This window comes from Phodopus roborovskii, unplaced genomic scaffold, assembly GCF_943737965.1.
Source record: "Phodopus roborovskii unplaced genomic scaffold, PHOROB, whole genome shotgun sequence".
NCBI lineage: Eukaryota > Metazoa > Chordata > Mammalia > Rodentia > Cricetidae > Phodopus > Phodopus roborovskii.
The window spans coordinates 2,871,231-2,895,583 of record NW_026126547.1 but is presented as its reverse complement, the minus strand read 5'-3'; the positions used below and the strand labels follow the sequence as shown (position 1 = coordinate 2,895,583).

Sequence of the window (24,353 nt, the reverse complement as noted above, 5' to 3'; positions counted from 1 at the left end):
TCAGATCTAGTATGTTGTCCGGAAGGGATAGCTGGTTATAGGTAGCCCAGAGCTGTTGGGCACATCTGCTTTTAGAACCTTATTGGCTGTTTGTGTGGCCCAGGTTTTGTCATGTGATCCTAAGCTGAGGGTACCACTGGGTACCAGTGTTCTCTTGCACCAGAGTATCAGAGGAAGCAAAGCAGAGGGAATCCCCTGCCTCAGAGCTGAGCAGCTCAGAATAGGTGGTAAATACTGATGCTTGCTGTGCATAAGCAAAAGCCCAGCAGGGATGAGGAATGGGGAACTCTGGGGGCAGCGAGTGCAAAGGCCTTGTGGCAGGTATGCTCCCCAGCAATCTGAGGGAGCAGCTGGGCCTTCTTCACTGTGGAGATAACTTTTCACTACTGCTGATGGGTACCCTTCTTCCAGGTCAGTGGGCTGAGCGCTTTTAGTGCATGCTTGTAGTTCTGACGACTTCACTGAAGGCTGGGAGTGGTTATTTCATTTCATTCATCAGTGAGGAGCCCGGGGAAATTGGGATGTCAGAGCTGGAAATTTCACGGAGAAATGGCAGAGTGAGGATCTGGTCCTCCAGGATGAAAGAGAAGCTTAGGCTCCTAGTGTGTCCAGAACAGAGGCTCTCACTCCTCTTGTCAACAGGATGATAAGTGGGACTTCACCAAAAATGGGGTGGGCACAGTGAGGACAAGAGCTGCCTGCTCTCCTGCCTGTGGGTCCTGCTGGCTGGTGCAGTTGAGGAGCTATAGCCCTGTGGCAGCTTCCTCTGCCTTCCTGGATTCCCCTGCCCCCTACATCCTCCTAGCAGGAAATGCCCAGTTTGGGAGTTCAGTGTGCTTTTTGTGTAGGTTTCTTGGCCATGTTGTGAAGTTGAGAGCTAGCTCTGCATGCAACAGGAAGCTCTGGAGAGTCCAGCATGTCTCTGGCTCTTGTTGGGGTTGGATGGCTCCTTTCTGTCCAGCCACTGGGATCGCCTGGGGAGCATAGTCATATACTGTCTGAGCTGTAAGGATTTATCCGATCCTCTGAGGGGCTCAGAACTGGGCTGGGCCAGGCTGAGATCAGGCTCACAGGTTGTTTTTCTGCATCACTGTCATTTTAAGATTTCTCTTATTTGGGCCTGGAAATGTAGCTCAGTGGCTAAAAACACACAGTACTGTGGCAGTGCTTTGGAATTTGGTTTTCTAGCACACCGGTGGAGGCTCACTACCTCCCGTAACTCCAGCTCCAAAGGATCTGATGTCCTCTGCTGGCCTCTGTAACTGCTGTACGCATGCAAAGTCCCCCACTCCCATATACACATAATTAAAAAAAATTAAAAGCTCAAAAAAGTTGCTATTAATAAAAGTAGCAATAGGATGATTCCTGGCTGCCAGTCAGAGAAATAGCCCACTCTTACCACTTTCTGGGTCCTTCTTGTTGAGCTGTTCTTTACCTAGGGGCAGCTAGGGGATTGGCTCTAGAAGTTTCTGAAGGCTTTTTTTTTTTTTTTTTTTTTTTTTTTTTTGGCTGCATTCCAGTTTAAACTAGAAAATTATAAGAATATTCTTACAGTTCATTCTTGCATTCCCTTTTCTTTTTAAGCCTTGGTACCATTTAATTGAGGCTTATGGAGAACTCTTACTTCAGACCTTATGGAAGCTGTAAGTGAAATGTCTAGCAGCATGCACTCTGCCTTTGAAATGAGCAGACTTCTACCCTTAGCTATGTGTCCCAGTGACCTGTGCTCTGGCTGCCTGCCTTATGCAGGGGACTGGAGTAGCAGCCACCTGGCATTCTGCTGTGTGTGTGTGTGTGTGTGTGCATGCATGCGTACGTGCATGCAGTGTGTGCGTGTGTGTGCGTGCGTGCGTGCGTGCGTGCGTGCGTGCGTGTGTGTGTGTGTGTGTGTGTGTGTGTGTGTGTGTAGAAGCAGAGCGTCTCTGTAATTCTTATGGAGCAGAAACTTCTCATCATCCTTTCTCACACTGTCCAGATCAGAACAGAAGGACATGCCTTGGGCCTTCTGCAGTTGAGTTTCCTGTAGTAGAACACCCTAATGACAGATATAGCTGATGCTTCCCTGGACCTATTATGCTGGCCTGGGTCATCTTTACAAAGACATTTTTGTCTGCTTTTCACAGAGCTGGGTGTAGGTGCTTTTAGTCTCTTTGTGTCTGAAACCTGGCTCAGTGTCACTTACTGTGTAACTCATTTAGGGCCACCAATTGAACCTCAAATATGTGCACTCCCGGCCTTGTGTGTACGGGTAGGTGGTGTCAAGCTGCAGGTGGTGTACTCAGGCCCTGGAGCCTGGATTCTGGGCACCCTGACGGCTGCTTAGTCTTATTTACTCTCCTAGAAGCCTCTGATCTTCCTAAACAAGCAATAACAATATGAAGGTCCATGACTCCACACCCCCGTCCAGCGTATGTGCATGTCACCACCTGTCTTCTCTCTGTTGACTTGCTCTATTTACAGCTTGTATATGATTCCCACCCCCAGAGCTTCTCTCCCCCAACTTCTACTTTAAGATGTGGTTGGGCTTTTCCAGGCTAGACTACATAATCAGTGTTCCTCATCCTTGTCTCCTCTTCTCTGCATGCTTGCCTTATAGTGCAGTTAAATTGAGAAGGGAGCCCAGGTTAGGCATGTTCTCAGAGCTGTGTTCTCAGGGCTGTGTGAGCATTTGGCACAGCATCCCATACCATTCAGAGCCATTCCCAACATGTCAGCCCATCCCAGTATTCCCAAAAAAGGCAGCAGATGCTGAGTATGACCCAGGGTCCATGAGACATGCTCAGGGCTAGTCTCTCCTGAACTTCTGTATGTATAGGCTCAGTAGCCACCAGAAAGGTGGGAGGTGGCTAAAGCCTTGAATCTTAGTTGCCTAAAAGCTTGGGTTTCCAGCCGTCAGCAGCTCCCTTGCTGTGGAATGCCTATGATTCCACAGTGCAGAGTGCAGGAGAATGAGGGAGGCTTACAGGGGAGATATGCTGACTGTGAGCTCCAGCTTATTTTAGGAAGCTCTTGCTATGACACGCCCTGTGTGGTCAAGGCAATTACAGCTGCCAGTCAGCAGATTGTGGCTCGTGAATCTCCACGTACAGCCAGCTACCAGGGCCCTAATTAATAACATCATCAAGTCTTCCTGACCACATTGTTTCATGACATTCCATGTGCAGTACATGCAAGTTAGGCCCAAAGGATCCAAGGTTCTGACGGTTATCAGATGCCTGTGTTGACCAAGAATCTTGTGCGGTATCAACAGATCCTGAGCCTCCTCATACTTTCCCTTTCCATTGAGCTGCATATTTAGATTTTAGCACATCCCAGAGTGTTGATAGGTTGGCAGGTTTATCAGTGACACAGGGGATTTAATGACAGTTGGCACATGTGTGCTCAAAAGTGTTAGCTGTATGGATGGAGGCATAGATGAGTAGTTGATTCTTGGCTGCTCTTGAGGCAGGTGAAGGGGCCCAGGTGGGCTGAGCTGGGCTCCACATTCAATATAATGACATTAATGATTCAAGGAATGGAGAATCCCCATGCTCCTCTCTAGATGTATGAGTGTGTATGTGTGCATGTGCCTGTGTGAGTACGTGCATGTGTGTGGTATCCTACATGGGTAGGTAAGCATGAAGCATGGGTATAGCTCAGTGATAAAGCACTTAGTAGCATTCAAGAGATCCTGGGTTCCATCCACAGTATGACAAGCAAAACAAAACAAAACAAGGCAGAGATGAATTTAGCCAAATATGTTTGATATATGAACCCTCTTTATTGGTGCTCACCCTACAGAGGATGTATGGAGTTTTGGGACCCCAGTTGAGTCTGCACCTGTTTACTGTCGAATTGCATTGTAGATCGCTCCTCTGTGGATGTAACTGTGTGCCCACTGTGGTGGCTGGTATTCCCTTTGCTCCCTGGCTTATGGCCTGTCTCTTGCTTTCCCTACAGTGCTACACACACAGGGCCCAGTGGATGGAAGCCTGTATGCCAAGGTGAGGAAAAAGAGTGCCTCAGATTCTGGCATCCCTGGCAGCCCTCAGGGCATGCCAGCCACCGGCAGTCCAGACCACGGTGACCACACCCTGTCAGTCAGTAGTGACTCGGGTCACTCTACCGCCTCGGCCAGGACTGATAAGACAGAAGAGCGTCCAATCCCAGGAGCACAGAGGGGCCTGAGCCCTCAGGAGAAGGCTGAGTTAGACCAGCTACTCAGTGGATTCGGCCTGGAAGACTCGACGAGCTCCCACAAAGACATGACTGATGTGCCCAGCAAGTATAGTGGGACGCGCCACGTGGTGCCAGCCCAGGTCCATGTGAATGGAGACACTGCCCTAAAGGACCGGGAGACTGACATTCTGGATGATGAGATGCCCCACCATGATCTGCACAGTGTGGACAGCCTGGGTACTCTCTCCTCCTCTGAAGGGCCACAGTCAGCCCACCTGGGCCCCTTCACCTGCCTCAAGAGCAGCCAGAACTCCCTCCTGTCTGATGGCTTTGGAAATGGTGTTAGTGAAGATCACCATGGTGTTCTTTCTCCAGACCTAGGCCTTGGTGTGGACTCCCTTTATGAGCGGGAGCGGATGTGCGGGGCCCGAGAGCCAAAGCCACTGCAGCCCCTGCTGAGGAAGCCCTCTGCACCCACCCCCACACAGGCCTATGGGCAAAGCAACTATTCCACCCAGACCTGGGTGCGTCAGCAGCAGATGGTGGCTGCTCACCAGTACAGCTTTGCCTCAGACGGGGAGGCCAGGCTGGGCAGCCACAGCACAGTGGACAGTGCTAGCCTTGCCCAGCCCCAGCCCCAGCCCCACATCCCAGTCACTCCCACACGTGGAGCCAGCAGCAGGGTGGCCGTTCAGAGAGGCATCAGCAATGGGCCAAATCCCCCTGACACTCAGCCACTCTGTCCTGGTAAAGCACTCCAGTCCAGATTTGCAGAGGACAGAGTCATGAATGGAGTCCATCAGGAGCTGAGCACTGGTCATTCCCCAGGCTCTCCTACTCTGGATATCGACCAGTCCATTGAGCAACTTAACAGGCTGATCTTGGAGCTGGACCCCACCTTTGAACCTATCCCCACACATATGAATGCCTTAGGCATCTCAGCCAATGGCTCTGTATGTCCTGATGGTGTGGGAAATGGGCTCCGGTGTAGTGGCAGGCTGGACACTGTGGAAGGCCCTGGCCGGAGCCCTGGTCGGCAAGGTGAGTTGATGGGATGTTGGTGTCAGGTAGGAAGTTGTCCAGCTGGGAATTTGGATTTCCTGAAACTCATTTCCTTAGCAGTTTCTACTCTAATGAGCCGTGACCTAGAATCCAAATGGTACCTTGTCACTATGGGAGCTTGGTAGAGATTTGAATGGTGGAAAGGAAGAAATGCAAAACTTGCCTATAAAGATGGCTCAGGGCAGAGATTGGGCCCCCTAACGAGGGATATTCCTGCTTCTTTCACACACGGGTCACATCTGTTGCGGGGTGCAGTAGGCCATTTGAGAGCACTGAGCAGCTCAGTCCATGCTCCTCTGGCACCTACTAGCTGTGTGATTCAGAACCTATGCACAAATTCTCCCAGCCTCAGTTTCCACATCTGGAAAATAGGCTTGGCAATGCAACTTTTCTCCGTTCAAGAATGTACCTTTAGGAAGAGGGCCAGGCCTCTCAGTGAGTCAGCATTGATGGGCTTTCAAGTCATCCTTGTAGGAAATGAGGTCTGATTAAACAGTCAGGGTGTGTAAGCTGTCCTGTTTACAAATATATGGTTCCAGTTCCTGAGACACCATGGAGGGTGTTCATGGGAGGCCGGAGCCACCCTGTGTTGGAGAGAAGTTTGGCTCTAGAGGGCTGAGGGAGACGTAGAGGGGAAAGCAGAGAGTGTGGAATATCCCAGTGAAGCTCAGGCAGGGCAGATTCAGGTCCCTGGCTCCTGACAACCATGATCTCGACAACCATGGGCCTAGGTGTAGCAAGGGTGACAACCTGGATGTGAGGACCATCGATGTGCTGTACCCAACTGTCAGAAGAGAAAACTGCGTGGACCTTTTTGCCTTAGAACCAGGGGAGCTAGCCACCAGGACAAGGCCTTCTTTGGAAGGCCAAGGTTGGTGGGAGTGGACAGTGGCCTCTGACCAAGTCTCTGGGAATGTTTCTTGCACACTGACTGCGTCAGTGTGATTAGGCCTGCCTTAGGATCAGGTTACTATCAGATGCTCCCAGTGTTAACGTGGGTCACGAAGGTTTGAGAGCTGGTGGAGTCATTTTGTCTTTGGATGAGAAAACAAGCTAAAGCATCCTGAGATGTCAGCGCTTTTAGATCTTAGGCAGCATATCCTGAGAAGGGGTCTGGGAGATGATGGAAGGGACAGGGCTTGGTCTGGAATCTGCACAAAGTTTTCCCTGGAGGAGACTGACCAAGGTGAGGTATCTGCGAGGGTGATGAAGTGGCTGCAGGGGGTGGCAGGTGAGATGGAGCCATGGATGTTACAAGGGGCCAGGACCTGGGAGACAAGAAAGACAGTGGAGGAATAGGCTCTCAGCCACCTCCTCCATCCTCCCATTAGTGCTTTTCCGTGCTTCCCAGAGTCAATGAGCATCCCCATTAGTTTGTGTGCTAGTGATGTTGGTGGTAGAAGCCCCTGAGGATGCTGCGTATTACTTTGGGGTCCAAGCAGAATGGCTCAATTCACCTTCCCAGGACTCTTGCTTTAGAGCCTATCCCCACCTTGGCATCATGTTTGTAAGAGGTTAGGTGGTGTCAGAAACTCAGATCCTGAGTTCACATGGACCCTTTGGAATAGACCCATGGTCTCTGCCATCTTTGGAATATTTCAGCCTGGCTGATGTGGATCTCTCTCCAGGCAGGAACAGAATCTTGCAGCGTGGATCCTGGCTAACATCAGGGTTGCAATGGCAACCAGCTAACTGGCACACTATCATTAAAGGACAGGGCTGCTGTGACTTTTCATTCAGGCCATCTGTAGAAAGGAAGCTCTATCCCAGTGTCTGACAAAAGGTGCGAAGAAAGCCAGATTACTTTACCTGTCCCGTGCTGGGATCCATCACTAGACAAACAGCAGGCTATTATAGTTGTTTGGAGTGGCTGGTGGGTATGTGTCCCACCTGGAGGGTGGACAGAGTGAAGGCTTCCTGTCTGGTACAGTTCCAAGAGGCTGTGATGTAGTTAGTAGCCATCAACAACCCCAGCCATGATGACAGAAAGAATAGCAGTGACTGAGGCCTCAGGCCAGGCCAGTTCTTGTAGCTGTGTGAACTCATTGAATTGAATATGCTCAGGAGATTTGGAGTTCTAAGGTTTGAGTGGAAACAAAAATTTATGCAACATTTGTTTAATGCGTTTTCTAGGAAGATAGTACTTGGGATGGTAAAATAAAAGGCTTTTTTTTTTTTTTGGAACAAAATCTCTCCTGGGGTTTGGAAAAGTTTGCGGGTGTCTTATGGTGTATTTGTGGGGACACAGGAAACAGGCTCAGGTGATTGTTTTCTAGTTGACTGAATACTGTCCTGAGGGATTCCCCCCTCCTGTAGTAAAGCAGGTATGGGTTCAGGGACTGAAGAGCATCACTTTGTGGCTTCCACCTTCATATTGGCCGTTATTAAATTACTGGAGAAACGGATCATGTTGCTAACTGGAGTTTTATTTTAATCTCAGGTCCCCTCTAGTTCTTTCCTTATGAAAGTAAGTGAAATTTTCAAATTAAATACCTTCCTTACTTAAACAATAGATTAGTAATTTATTAATCCATCTATGTTCAACAGGCATCATGGGCTATTGTCAATCCTTTGGAATCATAGTGGTATCACACACACACACACACACACCAAAGCAAAACTGGCAGTAGTCTCTGAAGGTATTTTTGAAATTCATAGTCCTGCTGCAAATGAGATGCTGTCCCCAAGCCGTAGCAATGAACACAGCATGAGGGAGGAGCTGAGCCAGTGACACCCTTCCTGTAGCCAGCTCTTCTTCCAAGGCAAGCTTCCTGTGTTAGGTCAGCACCAGCTCCCAAATGTAGCAAGCCTGGTCTGCCAGACTCCTCCTGGGTATTGCAGTCTTGTACTTTTATATAAGAAGCCTGGCTGTGGTGCAGGCAGCCACCACACAACTTGCACAGCTGCCTTTTGGACCTCAATTCAGGATATCTTGTTTTGATGAAATCCCATCAAAAGAATGCATGTGTACCTCTTCCATCTGAGTGAGGAAGGGGACATTCTTCCCTCCCTGGCAGGTAGAGAAAATGCTAGAACCCTGTTGATTTTATAATTGAATTTAAAAATTTTTTTATGTGTATAGTTACTTTGCCTGCTATTATGTCTGTGCACCACTTGCGTAACTGGTGAGGGTGTCGGATTCCCTGGAACTGGAGCTATAGAAGATTGTTAGTTGCCATGTGGATGCTGGGAATCAAACACAGGTCCTCTGGAAGAGCAGCTTGGGCTTTTAACCACCAGGCCATCTCTACCTCCTGATCTTGGGATTTAAATTTCAGTGTTCCTGTCTCTACCTCTGAATGGAAAAGTTTAGTAAATCAGACACAGCAGAGAATTTCAGGGAGGTGGTTGTGAGCCCCTGGTGTTCTGTGGTGTTAGAACCCTGTACTTTAAACAATCTCCGGGTCTGTTTGTCCGGGCCTGTTTTCTCAGTCAGATGTGTGGGAAGGGGAGTGAGGGCTGCTGAGCTAGGGTCCTAGTGCATGGCTAGCAGTTGGAATGTGCGGAGTAGGAGGGGCTGAAAGGCCCCAGGTCATTGCTGTGCATGAATCCTGGCCCCATGGTGGACATGGAATTGCCTGACTACAGCCTTTCTCAGTCTTGTACACACATGGAGATTCTGGGCTGTGTCTTCGCCATGTGCTCCTTCTCCCTGCCCCACCTTCCCACCTGATCTCAAGGCCTGGTCCTGCTGAACTCTCAGTTCTGGCTATGGATGCAGGTCCACTGTAGGATGATGAAGCCTCAGCATCCTCAAGTCAGTAAAATCCTTTACTGTCTTGAATGCAAGAAAGCCACCGTTTGTAGTAAGGAGTTGAGAATCCCTCCCTGGTATTGCAATATTCCAACAGAACTGCGTAGCTGGACTCACTCCAGCTTGCAGGTAATAGCAGGTAGTGCACCCCCTCTGTGGGGGCTGAGCTGATTATTTCTGAAAAGAAACCACATTTGAAGGCTTAGTGTATCTGAGGATATTTCTTTCATAGTGCAGTAGTGCTGGTTGTGATAGCAGTGATGGTAGATATAGTGATGGTAGGGATGGGAATCATATTACAGTAGTTTGGATCCTGCATGTCTCCCAAAGGTCCACATGATAAATACTTGCTCCCAGAAGGTGCCATTGGGATGTGGTCTTTAGGTGGTTGGGGATGTGCCTTTGAAGAGGATAGTAGAAGTCCTGCCCCTTCATTTTCTTCTCTCCTTTGCTCTCTGGCCATGAATTGTCATTTGACTTAGCCATGGCCTTCTGCTGTGATAGCTTTAGGACCAAAGCAATAGAGCCAACTGATTTGAGGACTGAACCCTCTTAAGTCCCATGCCAAAATAAAGCTTTGTACTTATTCTTTCTAAGGTGGTTATTTCAGCTGTTTGTTGGTGAGAAGAATTAACATGGGATTTTTTTGTTTTACTTTGTTTTTCTTGCCAGGATTTCTCTGTATAGCTTTGAAACCTGTCCTGGAACTCGCTTTGTAGACCAGGCTGGCCTGGAACACCCAGAGATCTGCCTGCCTCTTGACTCCCGAGTACTGGGATCAAAGGCATGCACCACCACCACCCAGCCAACATGGGATTTTTATTCTAGCTAGCAATTCATCCTACTAGACTTGCTTTTCTAGAAGTATTTTTGTTGTTATTGTTGTTTAGTAATTTTTGTGGGGTTTCCCCTTTAGAAAGTCATGCCACTTTTAAGAACAGGCAATTTGGTTTCTTCATTTCCCAGAAAATGGTGGTAGTGGTGGTGGTGGTGACCATGAGTGTAGTGGTGATATTGACAATGATGTTAGTGGTAGCAGTGGCGAGGGTGACTGTGATGAGCATGATGATGACAGTGACAACTCACTCTTGAGTTCCCTCTCCAGTCTAATGATTTCAGCCCACCAGGAGGCCACTCTTGGCCATGCCTTTGTTCTGCTGTAGTCTGCCCTTTCACCAGCCAGGCTTATGTTTTCTGGAATGGGGTAAAACCTGTAGAGATTTTTTTGTGAACAGAGACTTCTTGTGACGGCAATGCAGATCCTCCCCTCCCTAGCTAGATGGACACTGAGGTGAGGTGAGGATGGTCAGAGGATTTATAAGACAGCCCATCTCCTCCATAGGACCAGAGAGGCTGACCAGGGATGAAGAGCCAGCTTTGGTGGCTGAGACCCACTAGGCACTGCATGCGCTGCTGACTTCGGTGTTACACCCCTCATAGGAAGACTGCTCCCACTCTGGTTGATGGACTCTGTACCTTATTTGAGAGCCCCAGATGTTGCTTTATTGACATACCCCTATTGACAGACCCCACCAGACTCTGCCCCCACCACTCCAATTCTCCTTGCAAGCGGGCAGTTTTCTGGCATTACAGTGGAAGGGTAGGGCTACCCGAGTAACCAGAGAAGCAAGCCAGACTATGGAGCCCACCCTTCTGTGCACGACAGAAAGCTGGCTGCCTATTCCATACCTTGGGGACTTCTTGCTTGATGCTGTTAAAATATTCGATTCTTGTTACATTAGGCTCAGTGCCCTGGTGACAGGAACCTGGCAGTCACTTCTTACAGATAGCATTCCGGACTTCCTACTTGTGTTTTTAGAATTCCTTTGCTGTTGGAGGAGTGCATGAAGCTTCAGAATGTAGCCCTTGTGTGCTTCTATGGCAGGGACCAGAGACATGTGGTTCACCTTTGTTAACACATTTCCGTCACCATCACCCCTAGCAAGTCAAGGAATCTATGAAGTGCTCCATGAGACCCTGATAGCCAGGCCTGGCTGGTGCATGGATACTGGCCAGGTAGATGCCCCCAAAGGGTATGGGATGTTGGGAAAACTGCATGCTAAGTAACCAGCACTAGTAGAAGTGTCAGGGAAAAATGCTGGATGAGCAGGGTGGGCCCACCACAGGTTCAATTTTGTGTTCACGGAGCCCAGAGGGTGAGTCACAGGCCCTTGGGCAGTTCAGGGCTTGTCTATATGATCACTGTCCCATCAATGGAGAAGGTGGATCTGACAGGGGACACTATGGTAGGACTTTGTTATTGGTGGGGGTCATGGCCCAGAGGCAGTGGAAGTATGGGACTTGGCGTTACCATTTCTGCAGAGTAGTTTCAGATGAGGGAGAATTCTGCACTGGGGATGAAGCTCAGTGATAAAGCCTTGCCTGACTTGACATGTGGGAGGCTTTGGAATTTGTTCCTGCAGGGGGTAGGGAGCTTCCAGGACATAGTGCTCCTAGCCAAGCTACACTTTTGTACAGTCACTACCATTGTGTGCTTTTTGAATTCTCCCCATTCCTCCAGAGAAGACTTTTACCCATCAGCACTCATTTCTCAGCCACCCAACCTCAGTCCCCAGCATACTAACCTACTTCCTGTCTCCCTAGATTAGCTGTTCTTGCTTTTTATACAAATGCACTAGCTTCTTTTTTTTACAGACCATGTTATTTTCAAAGGTTTGTGACTATCGGAGACTCATTCCTGTTTATGGTTAGATAATAATATTCCGTAGTTGATCTGTTCATTTGTCAATGAACATGAAATTCCATCTGAATTTTGGCTGTTATGAATAGTGATGTTATGCACGTGCACACATACCTGTTTGAATACCTATTTACTGATCACTAGACATGGATTTACTGGGTCCCGGGGTAGTTCTTGCCGAGTTTTCTGGGAAAGTACCACTCAGATGTTTCAAAGTTTATTTGGAGACTGACCAGCCAGGCAGTGGACAGAGCCATTTTCAGAAGCTCCCAGCTCTCAGTGTAGTAGAAACATTTGCTCTGTTGCCATCTCATAAGGGACCCAGGTTCTGGGAAGGCCACCCTCGGGGAGAACTGCCTTTTGTGGTCTTCTATGTGATAGAGGTCAAATCCTTTCCATCAGGAGGAAGAGACTCTTAACAGTTCCCAAGCTAGGTGATGTCAGCCTGCGCTGTCATTCCTGTTTCTGTCTTGTGGTCTTTGTGTCATGACGTGGGCCATGACTGAGGGATGTGTCTTGCCCCTCTGTAGATGTAGATATGGAGGTTACTTAACCATAAAAGGAAGGAATCAAAACTGGGTCCTGAAACCTTCCTGGTGAGCGGAATCTCCCAGATGTGAGCAGTGGGTGGCATTGCCCTTTGTAGCTTGAAGCTCTTTACAATTATATGCAGGGCTCATTCAGCATTGCGGTCAATATTTGTTGCACAGGAAAGATGTTTTTCCCAGGATTGCGGATGTTATCTTCCTTTCCAGTATGCCTTCACCTAGTCTAGCACTTGCAGGATTCCCCAGGGAATACATCTTCAATTCTACCCCCTTCCTCTGTCATAACTTGGCAGAAGTCTTTCCCCATTAGGATCAGGTTAAGAACAGAGAGAGGGAAGAAGGGTAGGTGGCCCTGTGTATACCCAGAGGCCTTTTCTGCTCTCTTCCTCATATGTCACTCAGCACTTGGGCTACCAGCGTCCTACCCTTTTTCTTTGTGGGAAATGCATGCCGTCTGCTCTTGAGGAACATGCCCACCAGGTGACTGGGGCCAGAGCCTATCTCTATTCAGCTTTCTGGAAGAGGACTAAATAACTCAGGGAACGTTGGGGCTGAACTGTCCTCATGACACTAGCATTTATCCACTTACTGTCTGTAGAGGTTATGCCTATCTACCCTAGTGAGCTGAAATCAGGAGGCCCCTGCCTCAGCACACAACAACCTTTGCTGTATTTGTTTCCACTCCCAGGGATGTGAGGGAGAGAGTTTCCAAACCACCCAGATGCCATGTGGTGCCAGGCTTGCTTTGTTCTTACATGATCCTGTAAATAAAGACCATGCTTTAAAATGGATCATGCTCTACGACCTTTTTTTTTTTTTTTTTTGGTTTTGTCCTGGAACTAGCTCTGGAGACCATGCTGGCCTCAAACTCACAGAGATCCGCCTGCCTCTGTCTCCTGAGTGCTGGGACTGCATGCGCACCACCAATGTCCGGCATTCCTTTTTATTATTTATGATTGTCACTGTGTATATGTAAGATGCTCAGTGTATTCTGATATATACCATTGAGATACTCAGTGTGGTCTAGCAAGTTAGCATGTCTGTGTCACTGCATGCCTATGCAGAGTGCTGGTAAGAGCCTTTGAGTCCACTGTCATCAGGTGTGTTGCACACTAATTTCTTGCTAAGACTTAGATTCTGTCCATTCTTTGCACTGTACTCTGTGACCACCCATGGCTTTCTGAGTACAGGTTCTAATGATACCCACAAGTGCTTCTGTCTGCCAGGTGAGGTTGGTTGGCCTTGAAGAGGGCTCAGAGTGTCTGAAGTACTTTATGCTCATTCACTGACTTCCCGGGTTCAAACCTGCTATGCCTGTAATTAGAAAGCTTGGCGGTCATGCCCTATCTCCCAAGAGAAGGGGTAGATGCAGAACAGGAAGAATGGAGCCCACACTGAGGGATCTTAGTGACACTCTGCTGGAGAACCACACATTACAATTATTGTTTTGAACTTAGATGTGTATCTAGTCACTCATCCCATGGCTCTTTGAGGCTGGGATGTTCAGCCAGGTTGGTTCCATGGGACCAGAGTTTGGGACATTGCTGTGCAGGATGGAGAGGACAGCAGTGGTCTGGTACTACCTCCTACTAGCACTGGTAGCTTTATTTTAGCAATAGAGGGGGCTATGTGCCTCACCAGGGAAAGGATTCTACCCTGAAAAGTCAGGGTGGGTGTCATGGTGTTTCCTGCTCGGCACCCTTCTCCATCTTTCCAGATAGGCCAGGTGACACCAAAGACCATCTGTATGGCCTGTAGCAGCATTGAAGGACACAGCTGAAAGACAGTGAGGGAAGGCTTTGTACCAACCGCCCTCATAATTGGGAGTCAGGTACATTTGAACAAGTGAAGAACTACCAAGGAGCACTGTGGGAGATTTCTTCTTAAAAATGGTTTTCCAGCTAAGTGATCTAAACCTCGCCCCCCCCCCCCCACAACACATACTCAAGGATTCCCAGCATTGATCTGATCTGTCCTGGGCTATCATGGACTCGGCCCTGCATGTTAACACAGTACCTGACAGTCTTGGTCTGGACACAATTCTAGTGGGCCCTGTGGGTAATGCACTCCTGCCCACAAGGCCTCTGGTGTCTCCAGATGAACTGTCACCATCTCCCCACTATCCTGGTGGCCTTATGGGGTGCACCCTAACTTGGCTGTCTTTGCCCTGCTACCACACTGTCCACAGATCTGCTTGGCCTTGGAATTCTACAGGTCTCTGCCCCCATGTGTGTTTTCTCAGAGGCTTAGAGTTCAGAGACCAATGTAGTCCAGCTCTTGTTAGGCTTGGCAAAGTCTGTGATGGGCCTGGGCCATGCTCAGAGGCATCCTCACTCACACATGGGTGCACTGACTTTGGGAACAGCAGTAATGAGCACATAGGGACTCAGGTCTTAAGCTATAGCCTGAGGTCAGCTGGATTCATAGGGCCAGGTGGAAGGATGACCCACGTGAGGACACTGGGGTGCCTAGAAGAACTGGCAGGCTTGATGTCGGGGTCTGGTGTCCAGTCACACTGTCACAGCAAAGCGTGTCACCACATCGCCTCCCTCCGTGGTTCCTGGAACAAGGTTCATAGGCAGAGCTGCCTGCCAATATGCTCTGTGCTCACTTAGGCCTGAAGTGGCCTCTGTGTCTCAAGCTCTCTAAGGTTTTGCAAGAGCCAGGGTCCAGTTCAAGTTTCCTTTTTACTGCCAGGGAATATGCTGGAAGCAGGTGCAACTCACTACAACAACTGAATCCCAGGAGGCACAGGTGGGAAGGGAGCCAGGTGGGCCCCAGCAGGTGCAGGTGGGTCGGTCACAGCTTTGGGAGAGGCCCTTTGCCTGCAAATGTTCCCGATGCTTGATTTTGTCCATTTTCCCCTTGGCTCTTCTCAGAAGGGTTGGTGAGAGTGTGAGACTGCCCTGAACCCTGGGAAGACACCCTCAAGCTGGCACAGCTCGTCTTCATTCTCATAGCAGGCCAGCACCAGCAGTGACAGCCACCCATTAGTGTCCTCCGGCATTCCCTGCTCCCATCCTTTCCTGTCCTTTTCCCCCTGGATTTGACTTCTTACAGAAAACTGAACAGCAAATATTGTCCTGGTCACTTGTATGGCATAATTTTAGAGGTTTCTTCAGAGAGTAGACTTACTATTTCCTCATTGACTTGTTAAGTATTTTACTATTCAGTTGCCCAAGCCTGTCAAGGCAACTTTGCACTGGAGGTCTGAAGTCAGTTTGCAGTTCATATAATATAAACCAATGAAATCTACTGTTTCTGCTTCTGCAGATGTGGAGCACCAACCATAGAGGGAAACACGAGGCTCTGATGCCCCGAGGGTCCTGCTAGGACAGTGGCTCTCAACCTTTCTAATGCCAGACCATTTAATACAGTTCCTCATGTTGTGGTAACCCCGGCCATAAAATTATTTTTATTGCTACTTCATGACTGGATTTTGCTACAGTTACGAATCGTACTGTAAATATCTGTGTTTTCCTACAGTCTTAGACGACACTCACAAATTGAGAACTGCTTTGCTAGGAGCTGGCAGCTAGATCCACCCAGGGGGAAGACAAAGGGTGGTGCGTAGCAATGGCTGTGCACACAGGTGCTTTCATGTTAGTGCAAAGAGTGTAACCTACTGAGCATAAATGATTTGTTCCCCAGCAGATGCTCACGTGTTGAGCCCAGAGTGGAAAAAGAAACAAAGAAGCCACATGTCTTCCTTACTGTATGGCACTGTTCCCAGGGAAGGGAGGAAGGGTTGGGAGTGTATGTTTGACCAAACACCATGGGCTCTTAAGGGAGGCGGGAGGAGTCAGCCTTCAGGCTGCTGACCATGTCATCTGTCCCTCATTTGCTGCTCCATCCTCCATCTCCTGCCCTCCCATTGATACCCGCTCATAGGCAGCCAGTCCTCAAGAGATCAGTGGGGATGGACACCAGAGCTGAGATCTGGCATGACTGGGTAGTGACTGTCTCCACATCTGTCCCCAGGGAGGTGGTGCTGCAGAGATACAGTGCTTACTGTTTCAGTCCTTCCAAAGAGAGGTGACCTGCCTGACAGGCACCAGAGATAGTAAATGAAACACCTAGAGAAGTGTCCCTGCAGCAGCCAACCTCCTTCCAGACTCACTAGATCACCAGAGTGTGAAGGAAAACATGTCTTTTCTACCTGGGAACATTGGTCCTGGGAGGCCCCAATGTAGTGAGCGGAGTCAGGCTGAAGTGGCTGTACCTGCATTTTTCCTTGGGCAGTCCCTAGCCCCACCTTTCTTCTGAGGCTCGGGTGTCTGCATTTGATGCTTAGGACCTTGGCATACTTGCTGTTATAGGGTCGTTGTAGACCTTATGGGGGTATCAGCATAAGGAATTTGATAGTCAAGGACTGCTCCCTGAATGAAGGGGAGTCTTGGACCACACATGCTCACTTAGCCCCTGGAAGTGCCGATGCTGGGGGTTCCTCATCCTGGAAGAAGCCCATTTCTAGGAATTTTACAGCACCCTGTTTCCTGATAGCAGCCTTCAAATGGGGAGTCTTGTAGTATCCAGGCGTGTGGACCCACAATACTGAGAGCAAAAAACACAGAAGTGCAGACCGATGTTATGTCAGTGTGCAAATGTGAGTGTGTGAGAGTATGGGAGGCTATGGGGGCAACTAGATGCATGAGTGTGAGGTGTAAGGGAGTGCACATGTGTGTGAATGAATGACCACGAGTGAGAATCAGGGAGAGAACGTGTGACTCAGTGTCAGATAGTATGTTGATAAGAGACTGGTGTGTGGCATGTGTCAGCACGTGTTCACTGTAAAGTCGGGACCAAAACATGTCAGAGTGAGTGCTGGGTCTGTGGCCGTGAATGTGGGCATGTCAAATGAACATGTGCGTGACAGCTCAGTCTGAGGAACTTTAAGACGATGCATGTGTAAGAGACCATGCCCATCCCCATGGATGGAAATCAAGTCTTCCTTAATTTTAGAAAGTAAAAATGTGATTAGTGAAAACTTCGGGAGGTAGAATCAAAGGAACAGGGACTTTGCTGTGAGATGGTGTCTCCTAGAAATGTCAGAGAAGCTGCGCCCATGAATTCTTACCAGAGTGGCTGCCTAAACATAACCCAGCCAAGATGATACCAATAGACATGTTAATGTGGATGGAGGAAAGCTCAAGAGGCCTCAACCCTACACAGAGAACATCAGGCAACTGAGGATTGCCAAGAGCAGGAGAAATAGTCTCGAGGGAAGAGTACGCTAATTGGTCATCTAACAACAAATGATTAGCTCTGAAAATTTATAAAGATAAATAACATTGCATAGACTAATCAGGTTGTTTTTATATCTTAAGAATTTATGTATATTCGTGTGTGTGTGTGTGTGTGTGTGTGATAACAATTAAAGAGAAAAAGAGTCCAGGATTTGAATGAAAGCAGGGTGTGTAGTACCTGGGAGGGCCTGGAGGGAGGAAAGGGAATGGGTAAAAATGATGTAATTGTTCTATAATTTTAAAATACAAGATTACAAAAAATATTTATAGTTTGAAATTTTTAAAAAGATGGAGACATTTATAGAAAGTAGGAATACTTGCCTGGAATTCCACATCCCAAGGATTGGCTTTTCAATATTTTGGTACCATTTCTGCTACTTTGGCCCATAAAGCATTTGCCATTGCATCTCTGACATTGATGCATGGCTGTTTACTGATGTGCTGTGTGGTGTAGAGCCAGCTCCCAGCCCTGGAACTCCTCTGCTGCTCATCACTGTGATGAAAGGGCTATGGACTTTTCTACTTTGGAGCCACTGCCCAGCTTGGTCACCAGGCACCTTGGGTGCTCACACAGTGGTGTCTTTCTGATCTGTCTTCTTTGTCACCATTGCTGGGGCAGGTGCAGAGCACCTGGCTCTTACTGGGGTTGCTGCTGTGTTACAAGGCTCTCTCACTGGGCTTATTTTTTTCCATTGTTTCAGACTTCCAAGTCGCAGGGCCAAACACATTTTAACAGATAGGAGGCCACCTGTGTCCCTGAGGCTGGATCTTGGCAGCCATGTGTGAGGCCTCTTCCCCACACAAGAAGCACTTTATTTTCCAAGCCACCTTCCCAGCCCCTGTGTATTTACCATTTTGAGGTAGGATTTCAGCCCTTGGTTCAGGCTGACCTTGAACCAACAGCAGGCCGGCCTCATGGAATCGCAAGCACACATCATTATACTTGGGTTCTGTGTTTTTATCTTATGCCTAGACTACACTATGACTTGAAATATCACTTTCTGCAGGTTTCCCCCTATTGCCCAATATAAGAATTCCCTGAATTCTTAATTATAAAAAGCAAACAGATTCTAGCCCAGACATATTTTTCTCCCCAGCCAGAAGAATATCAGGTTTAGCTAAGAGCAGAGACCATGGGCCTCTGGGTCAGGAGTAAATGCCTGTGGAGTTTCTGGCAGAGAGTGGTATTGGGCTATTAAATGTTCATTCATAGTATCTGGTTTGGGGTTTTCCTCTCCACGTGAAGGTCCAGTTTGTCATGGCAGAACCACATACCTGGGTCACTGCAGATGTATAGTCTTCTCAGTGCTCATATCAGATCTTAGCTGGCCTTCTAAGTCAAGCTTAGCCAGTCTCCTGTCCTAGCACTGTAGGCTGAGTCCCAGCACCTGGCCTTGCCTGTACCCCTAGACCTTTTCTGGATGGAGCACACTGGTTTGTCTCTGGGCATCCTAGGATACCCCTGAGTTTGTGGTCTGCCCATCGCAGCCCTTGTGTCTGTCTGGAGTTGGCTGACTAGTGATGACAATATCCATAAATGACTTAAGATGTGTTTTATCTCTACACTGTGCTATAAGGATCATACCCAAAAGCCCATTTGTTTTTCTTCTCACTGGCTTCTCAGGTGATGAGTCCATCACAGGACGGCTCCGGAAGCTGAGCCTTGGACAGTATGACAATGATGCTGGGAGCCAGGTGTCCTTCTCTAAGTGTGGATGGGGAAAGGCCGGTGTGGACCCAGCCCCAAGTCTGGGACAATTTTCCTCTCCTGCAGACATTAAAGAGGTATGTGCTGGCCCTGTACCCATCTCCACCCAACCCCACTATCCTTTTGTTGGGCTTAGGGCAATGCTTACACCAGGTCCTTGTATAAGGTCACCAGTCTCTGTAACCTCTATCTTTAACTGCCCTCCTTATATCACAGACATTGTTCTTCAGTGATAGACAGTTTCCAATTGGGAGCACAGGTCAGAAGGCCTGTGTAGAGTCCACACATTCCCCATAGATGGCTATATAGGGGGTGTCTTACATGGGTCATCGAAACCTCAATGCTGTGATCTGTAGAATAGGTGTGAGATGCAAAGCATACCCGTAGGTTGTGGGTTTTGGAGATCATGGCCCTGGCCCTAGCAAGGCCCTGCAGATGGATAGCACAGCCAGTGGCAAATGCAGATTTCTAGCCTGCACACAGGACTCCCAAGTCCTCCATGGCAGATGATGACCTTGGGGAACTCTATAGACAAGAGTCTCCTGCTTGGAAGATGTGGTTAAGGCTTCTTATCAGAATTGGAGTAAGACAGGCCACCAACCCCAAATAGTTAACTTGAATTAAATACTTGATTCTCAAGTTGAAAAATTGGAGCCTTTGCTGTAACTCTTACACACATGCGTTGTTGATATCTGGAATGTGTCTCCTAAAGTTCATTCCATGTTGTACGTTTGGTTTGTTGTGTATTTTCACTTCTTTATGGCAGTGATGTAGTTAAGGATTCCTTGGTGCTCTTGTATGCTCAGTGATGGGATGTTTACTTCCTTGCATCGAGTCTCCATCACTGTCACTCCTAGCTCTCCAGCACTGTATTCAGATGATGGCCCATAAGCCCCTTCTGTTTGTGCTCCTGCTTGGGTGATAGTGAATGGCAAGAGGCCAGTTTCTTCCCCCTTGACCCACTCTCAGACGGGGGCTGTCAGCAGTTTATCTTGAGGGACTGTATCTATGTGGGAAGGGCTTTTCTGTGAGTCCTCATTTTTCTATTCTTCTATGCTGATTTCAGACAATGATCACTGCATATCCTCCTGACCTTGATATGATCGATGGCAGGATTTCAAACAACAAGGAGTCTATGTGTCTGACCCCAGCATTCCCTGTGTCTCCAGAAACTCCATATGGTAAGAAAGAAGAAAAACCAGCTGGGTACAACTTGGTACCACAAGGTGGGGTGTAGCAAGCTCTCTTGTTGAACTATCTTTGGACCACCAGATGGCAAATAGTGACCTGGAGACTTATTAATTATGAACGCTTGGCCTTTGCTTAGACCTTTTCCCAACTAGCTCATAACTTAATACATATTTTTAAATCTACATTCTGTCATGTGGCTCGATTACCTCTTCTTAGTATAGTACATCGAACTTGCTCTGAGTCTGCTAGCAAAATCGTGCTCCTAGATTCCTCCTAGTTTCTCTGTCTCTGCCTATAAATTCTGTCTGTTCTCTCTTGCCTAGCTATTGGCCATTTAGCTCTTTATTAAACCAATCAGTAGGTGCCTTAGGCAGAGACACATCTTTACTGTGTAAACAAATGTTCTCCAACAATGGGGAGTAACGGCCTTTGCTCTACCTTCTTTTCCAGTGAAAACATCCCCATGCTACCCTCCTTTTAGCCCACCAGAGCCCCAGCTGAGCAGCCCAGCCAGTTTGCGTAAAGGAGGACGTGGTAAGAACCCTTGGCTATGGCAGCCATGATTCCATTTGTGTGGTTGCTCTTTCTACCAAGGCATGCTCTGATGCAGAAATATTTCCATTTAGGCCACATCTCAAAAACCTTGGACAGGGGCATGTCTTGCTAGGGTTTGAGATGTGGCTGTAAATCCACTGGTTGGAAGTTGAGTAGCAATAAAACATTGATTGGCTTCCCAGTGTTTGTAGGAATGTTCAAGTGCAATAGTAGCATATTTGTCAATGTGTGCTCGATTCAACGGGGCCTATGATCAGCTCAGCATAGGTGATTAGCATCCTGGTGACTCTCCATTGAGTAAAGGCTTTGAGGGAGGAATGCTACCCACTTCACTAGGAAAATGGGTTCCAGCAAAGAGCAGGCTTACCCTCATGCACCCCACTACATGGTCCTCTCTTCGTGCTGTTTTGTGTGACCCAGCTGCTAGCCCAGGCTTCCTGTCCCTAAATACTTGGTACTTTTTCTTGTTCTCTATCTTCAGTATTTTGCACTGCAGGGAGGGAGTGCCAACAATCCAGTGCAGTTTTCAGTGTTTCTTCCAGGTAGACATTGCCCACATTTCTTGGGCTTCCAGGATTGGCTGAGCATGCACAGGTAGAGAGAAATCCCACATATATTCTTTCTGGTCATTTCATTTTTATAATGTAGTTTGCTGTTTGCTATTCCTGGACCGTGAGGGTAATCTCAGTGTCCTTGAGTCCTTGGTATCTGGTTTGTCGGGTTATCTTCCACAGGCATCTCAGTCCATCAGAGGCTCCATGAAACTTCCTAACCCGAGCTAGCCCTTCTTCAGTGCCTGACTAATGACAGCCCATCTCCCCAGGCTAGGAATGTGTTGGTTAGCAGCAGGAAGTTGAAGAAGAGTATTTTGGCCCCAAGGGTACTCTGTCTGCATTGCCTGAGGGAATTTGAAGTTGGAGTGCCCCAAAGTGCCTCTCCTAGGACCTTGGCTTCCATTTTGTTTTCTGAGTGTTCACTCACCTGTTTCTCAGAGGATCTCCCTAGGCTGCTACTCTGAGACAGCACCCAAGGGTCTTGGTCTTCAAGCTTCTCTTTGGCCAGTGGGACATGGTACACTCATTTTAAAATTTGACTTGTGTAGCATAAGCCCTGGGTCTGAAGAGTCTGCTCCTAGATAGCATCTCAGTCATAAACAAGCAAAACACCCTGTTGTCCTCTTCATCATCGCAGGTGTCAGCTGTCTCTGGATCCATGCGTGAACTTTATGTGGAACACAAAGCTCGTGGTGTGGATACAGGTTTTCTCTATCAGGACTTGCTGTGGTAGAGCTGTGGATGATCTCTTCCTTTAGTGAAGTGAGAGGCTTAGAGATTAGCAAAGGCCATGTGCTCAGTCAGTGCCATGGGGACCAACTACTTGAGACTGTGGGCCAACCCCTGTACACCTTCAACAGGTGCCGTGAAGTTTCGTTTTGGTTTTTGAGACAGGGTTTCTCTGTTTAACAGCCCTGGCTGTCCTGGAACTATCTCTGTAGACCAGGCTGGCCTTGAACTCACAGGGATCCGTCTGCCTCTGGATCCCCAGTGCTGAGATTACAGACCGGTGCTACCGTTGTCTAGCTGACCCTATGTACATTTTAAAGTCACCTTTCTTTGTGAATTAGATCCTTGATGCCGCATCTTTTCTACTCTGGGGAGGGCAAGTGAGCAACCCCATGCATGGTTTTTATCAGCATTCCTTGGAAATGGAAAGCTCTTATTAACTTGGATTTAAATCCTGTCCCTGGGCAGATGCCAAATGGACACCACTGCGCACTAGGTTGGGGCAATGCGGAGGGTAGATTGCATTAGACAATATTATGGTCAGAGAAATTACCACGCTCAGTCCCAGCACAGCAGTGTCAGCTGGATTTTATCACTACAGAGCAGGGAGGCTCGGGGTGGAGGGGAAATTACTGTAGGACACTCAGGTGTGAGGCTTCTTGCCGAAGCAGTCTAACTGGATTGCCGGAAGACAGGACCTGGAGCTTGGACATTTAAAGCTGAGAGATGAGAAGCTTGATCAGGTACCAAATGTGGTTGACTATTAGAAGTGGGAACACTGAGCAGAATTACTGCTAAAAACAAGAATGTGCGTGGAAGGCCAAGGGTGAGGGTCAGGCTTTGTGAAAAAGAAGACACAGGCATCAGGGACAATCTTTGTACTAGTCTCAAACCTGGGTTGGCTATGAAGGTAGCTGTTTCCTATGCCTAGGGCTCACACTTCCCCCATGTCTTCCTGGGTTTAACCATACCATTCCTGAGTCAGATGTCCCTAGAGCCAGCCATCTTCCTGCTGTACACATGCTGCACACAGCCAGCCAGACACGAGCCACCTTCCAGCAAACAGTTGGGCAGTAGACAGAAAGCAAGCCACAGCACACTTGGGGGTCTGCTAGTGGTTAAATAAACAAGAGAACCTATTTGGAGGAGCTAGAGAGGTGGTTCATGGCTCAAGAGCACGGATTGCTCTGGAAGAGACTGTGTTCTGTTCCCAGCATCCACAAAGGTGGCTCACACCCACTGATGACCACAGTTCTAGGGAATATGATGGTCTCTTCTGACCTTCATTGTCTCCTGCACACACGTGGTATACATACATGCACTCAGGCATACCCACATATGCACGATAATAAAAAAAAGAAGAAGAAACCTCATTTATAAAAGCCTGATGGTACCTAAGAGCCAGCTGTTAGACCTGGGTTGCTGCAGGTCTGTCAAGGGAGGAGTCTGCCACAGGATTTAGGAGCTCTCATTTAGCTTAGATTTATCTCTTCTAGTGTACAGTAGACATTATGACACCCACCCATGTTCTGTTGCAAAGAACAGTGTTCATAGTCATTAGGCATATGCTTTTTTGTGCTATCTATCCAGGTATCTGCTTTACAGCACTGTTAGATTCTTGATGGCTCTGCCACCAGGCTGTTCCTCTGTTAGGAGTGTCTTTGTCAGTGTCATCTCCCTTCAAAGCAAGATGCATGCACACCCTAGCTCTGAAACTTTCTCACTGTGTGGGCCCAGGGTGGTTTCTGGCACTCACTCCAGTGTTTCTCTGTTTCAATGCAGTGACTCCTGCCACATGCAGTTCCTGTGAGCACTGTGAGCGTAGTTCCGGTGCCTGACTCAGACCCGAAGCGGAATTAGCGAGGTTGTGCACGAAAACCATAACACAAACCGCAAAGGAAAGGGCAGCGTCATAAATAGTGGAAGACCAGGGCTGGAGAGATGGCTCAGAGGTTAAGAGCATTGGCTGCTCTTCAGAGGACCCGGGTTCAGCTCCCAGCACCCACATGGTGGCTCACAACCATCTACAATAATGAGATCTGGTGCCTTCTTCTGGCCTGCAGGCAGAACACTGTATACATAAATAGTGGAAGACCATTGGTGGTCATAACTTGTCAGCAGTGTGAAGAGTCTTAGTCCGCTTTCTG

The 24,353-nt window shown here is 48.2% G+C and overlaps 1 protein-coding gene across 4 annotated transcripts in view; it reads left to right on the top strand.

Moving 5' to 3' along the window:
* Positions 1-24,353, top strand: part of Tns3 (tensin 3) — a 223,324-nt gene that overhangs the window by 154,973 nt on the left and 43,998 nt on the right. For all 4 annotated transcript variants that reach the window (XM_051200598.1, XM_051200597.1, XM_051200600.1 and 1 more), the window contains 4 exons: positions 3,940-5,199; positions 19,094-19,254; positions 20,244-20,358; positions 20,819-20,902. In XM_051200598.1, coding sequence (XP_051056555.1) covers positions 3,940-5,199; positions 19,094-19,254; positions 20,244-20,358; positions 20,819-20,902 — 1,620 coding nt within the window. The remainder of the gene's footprint in view (positions 1-3,939; positions 5,200-19,093; positions 19,255-20,243; positions 20,359-20,818; positions 20,903-24,353) is intronic.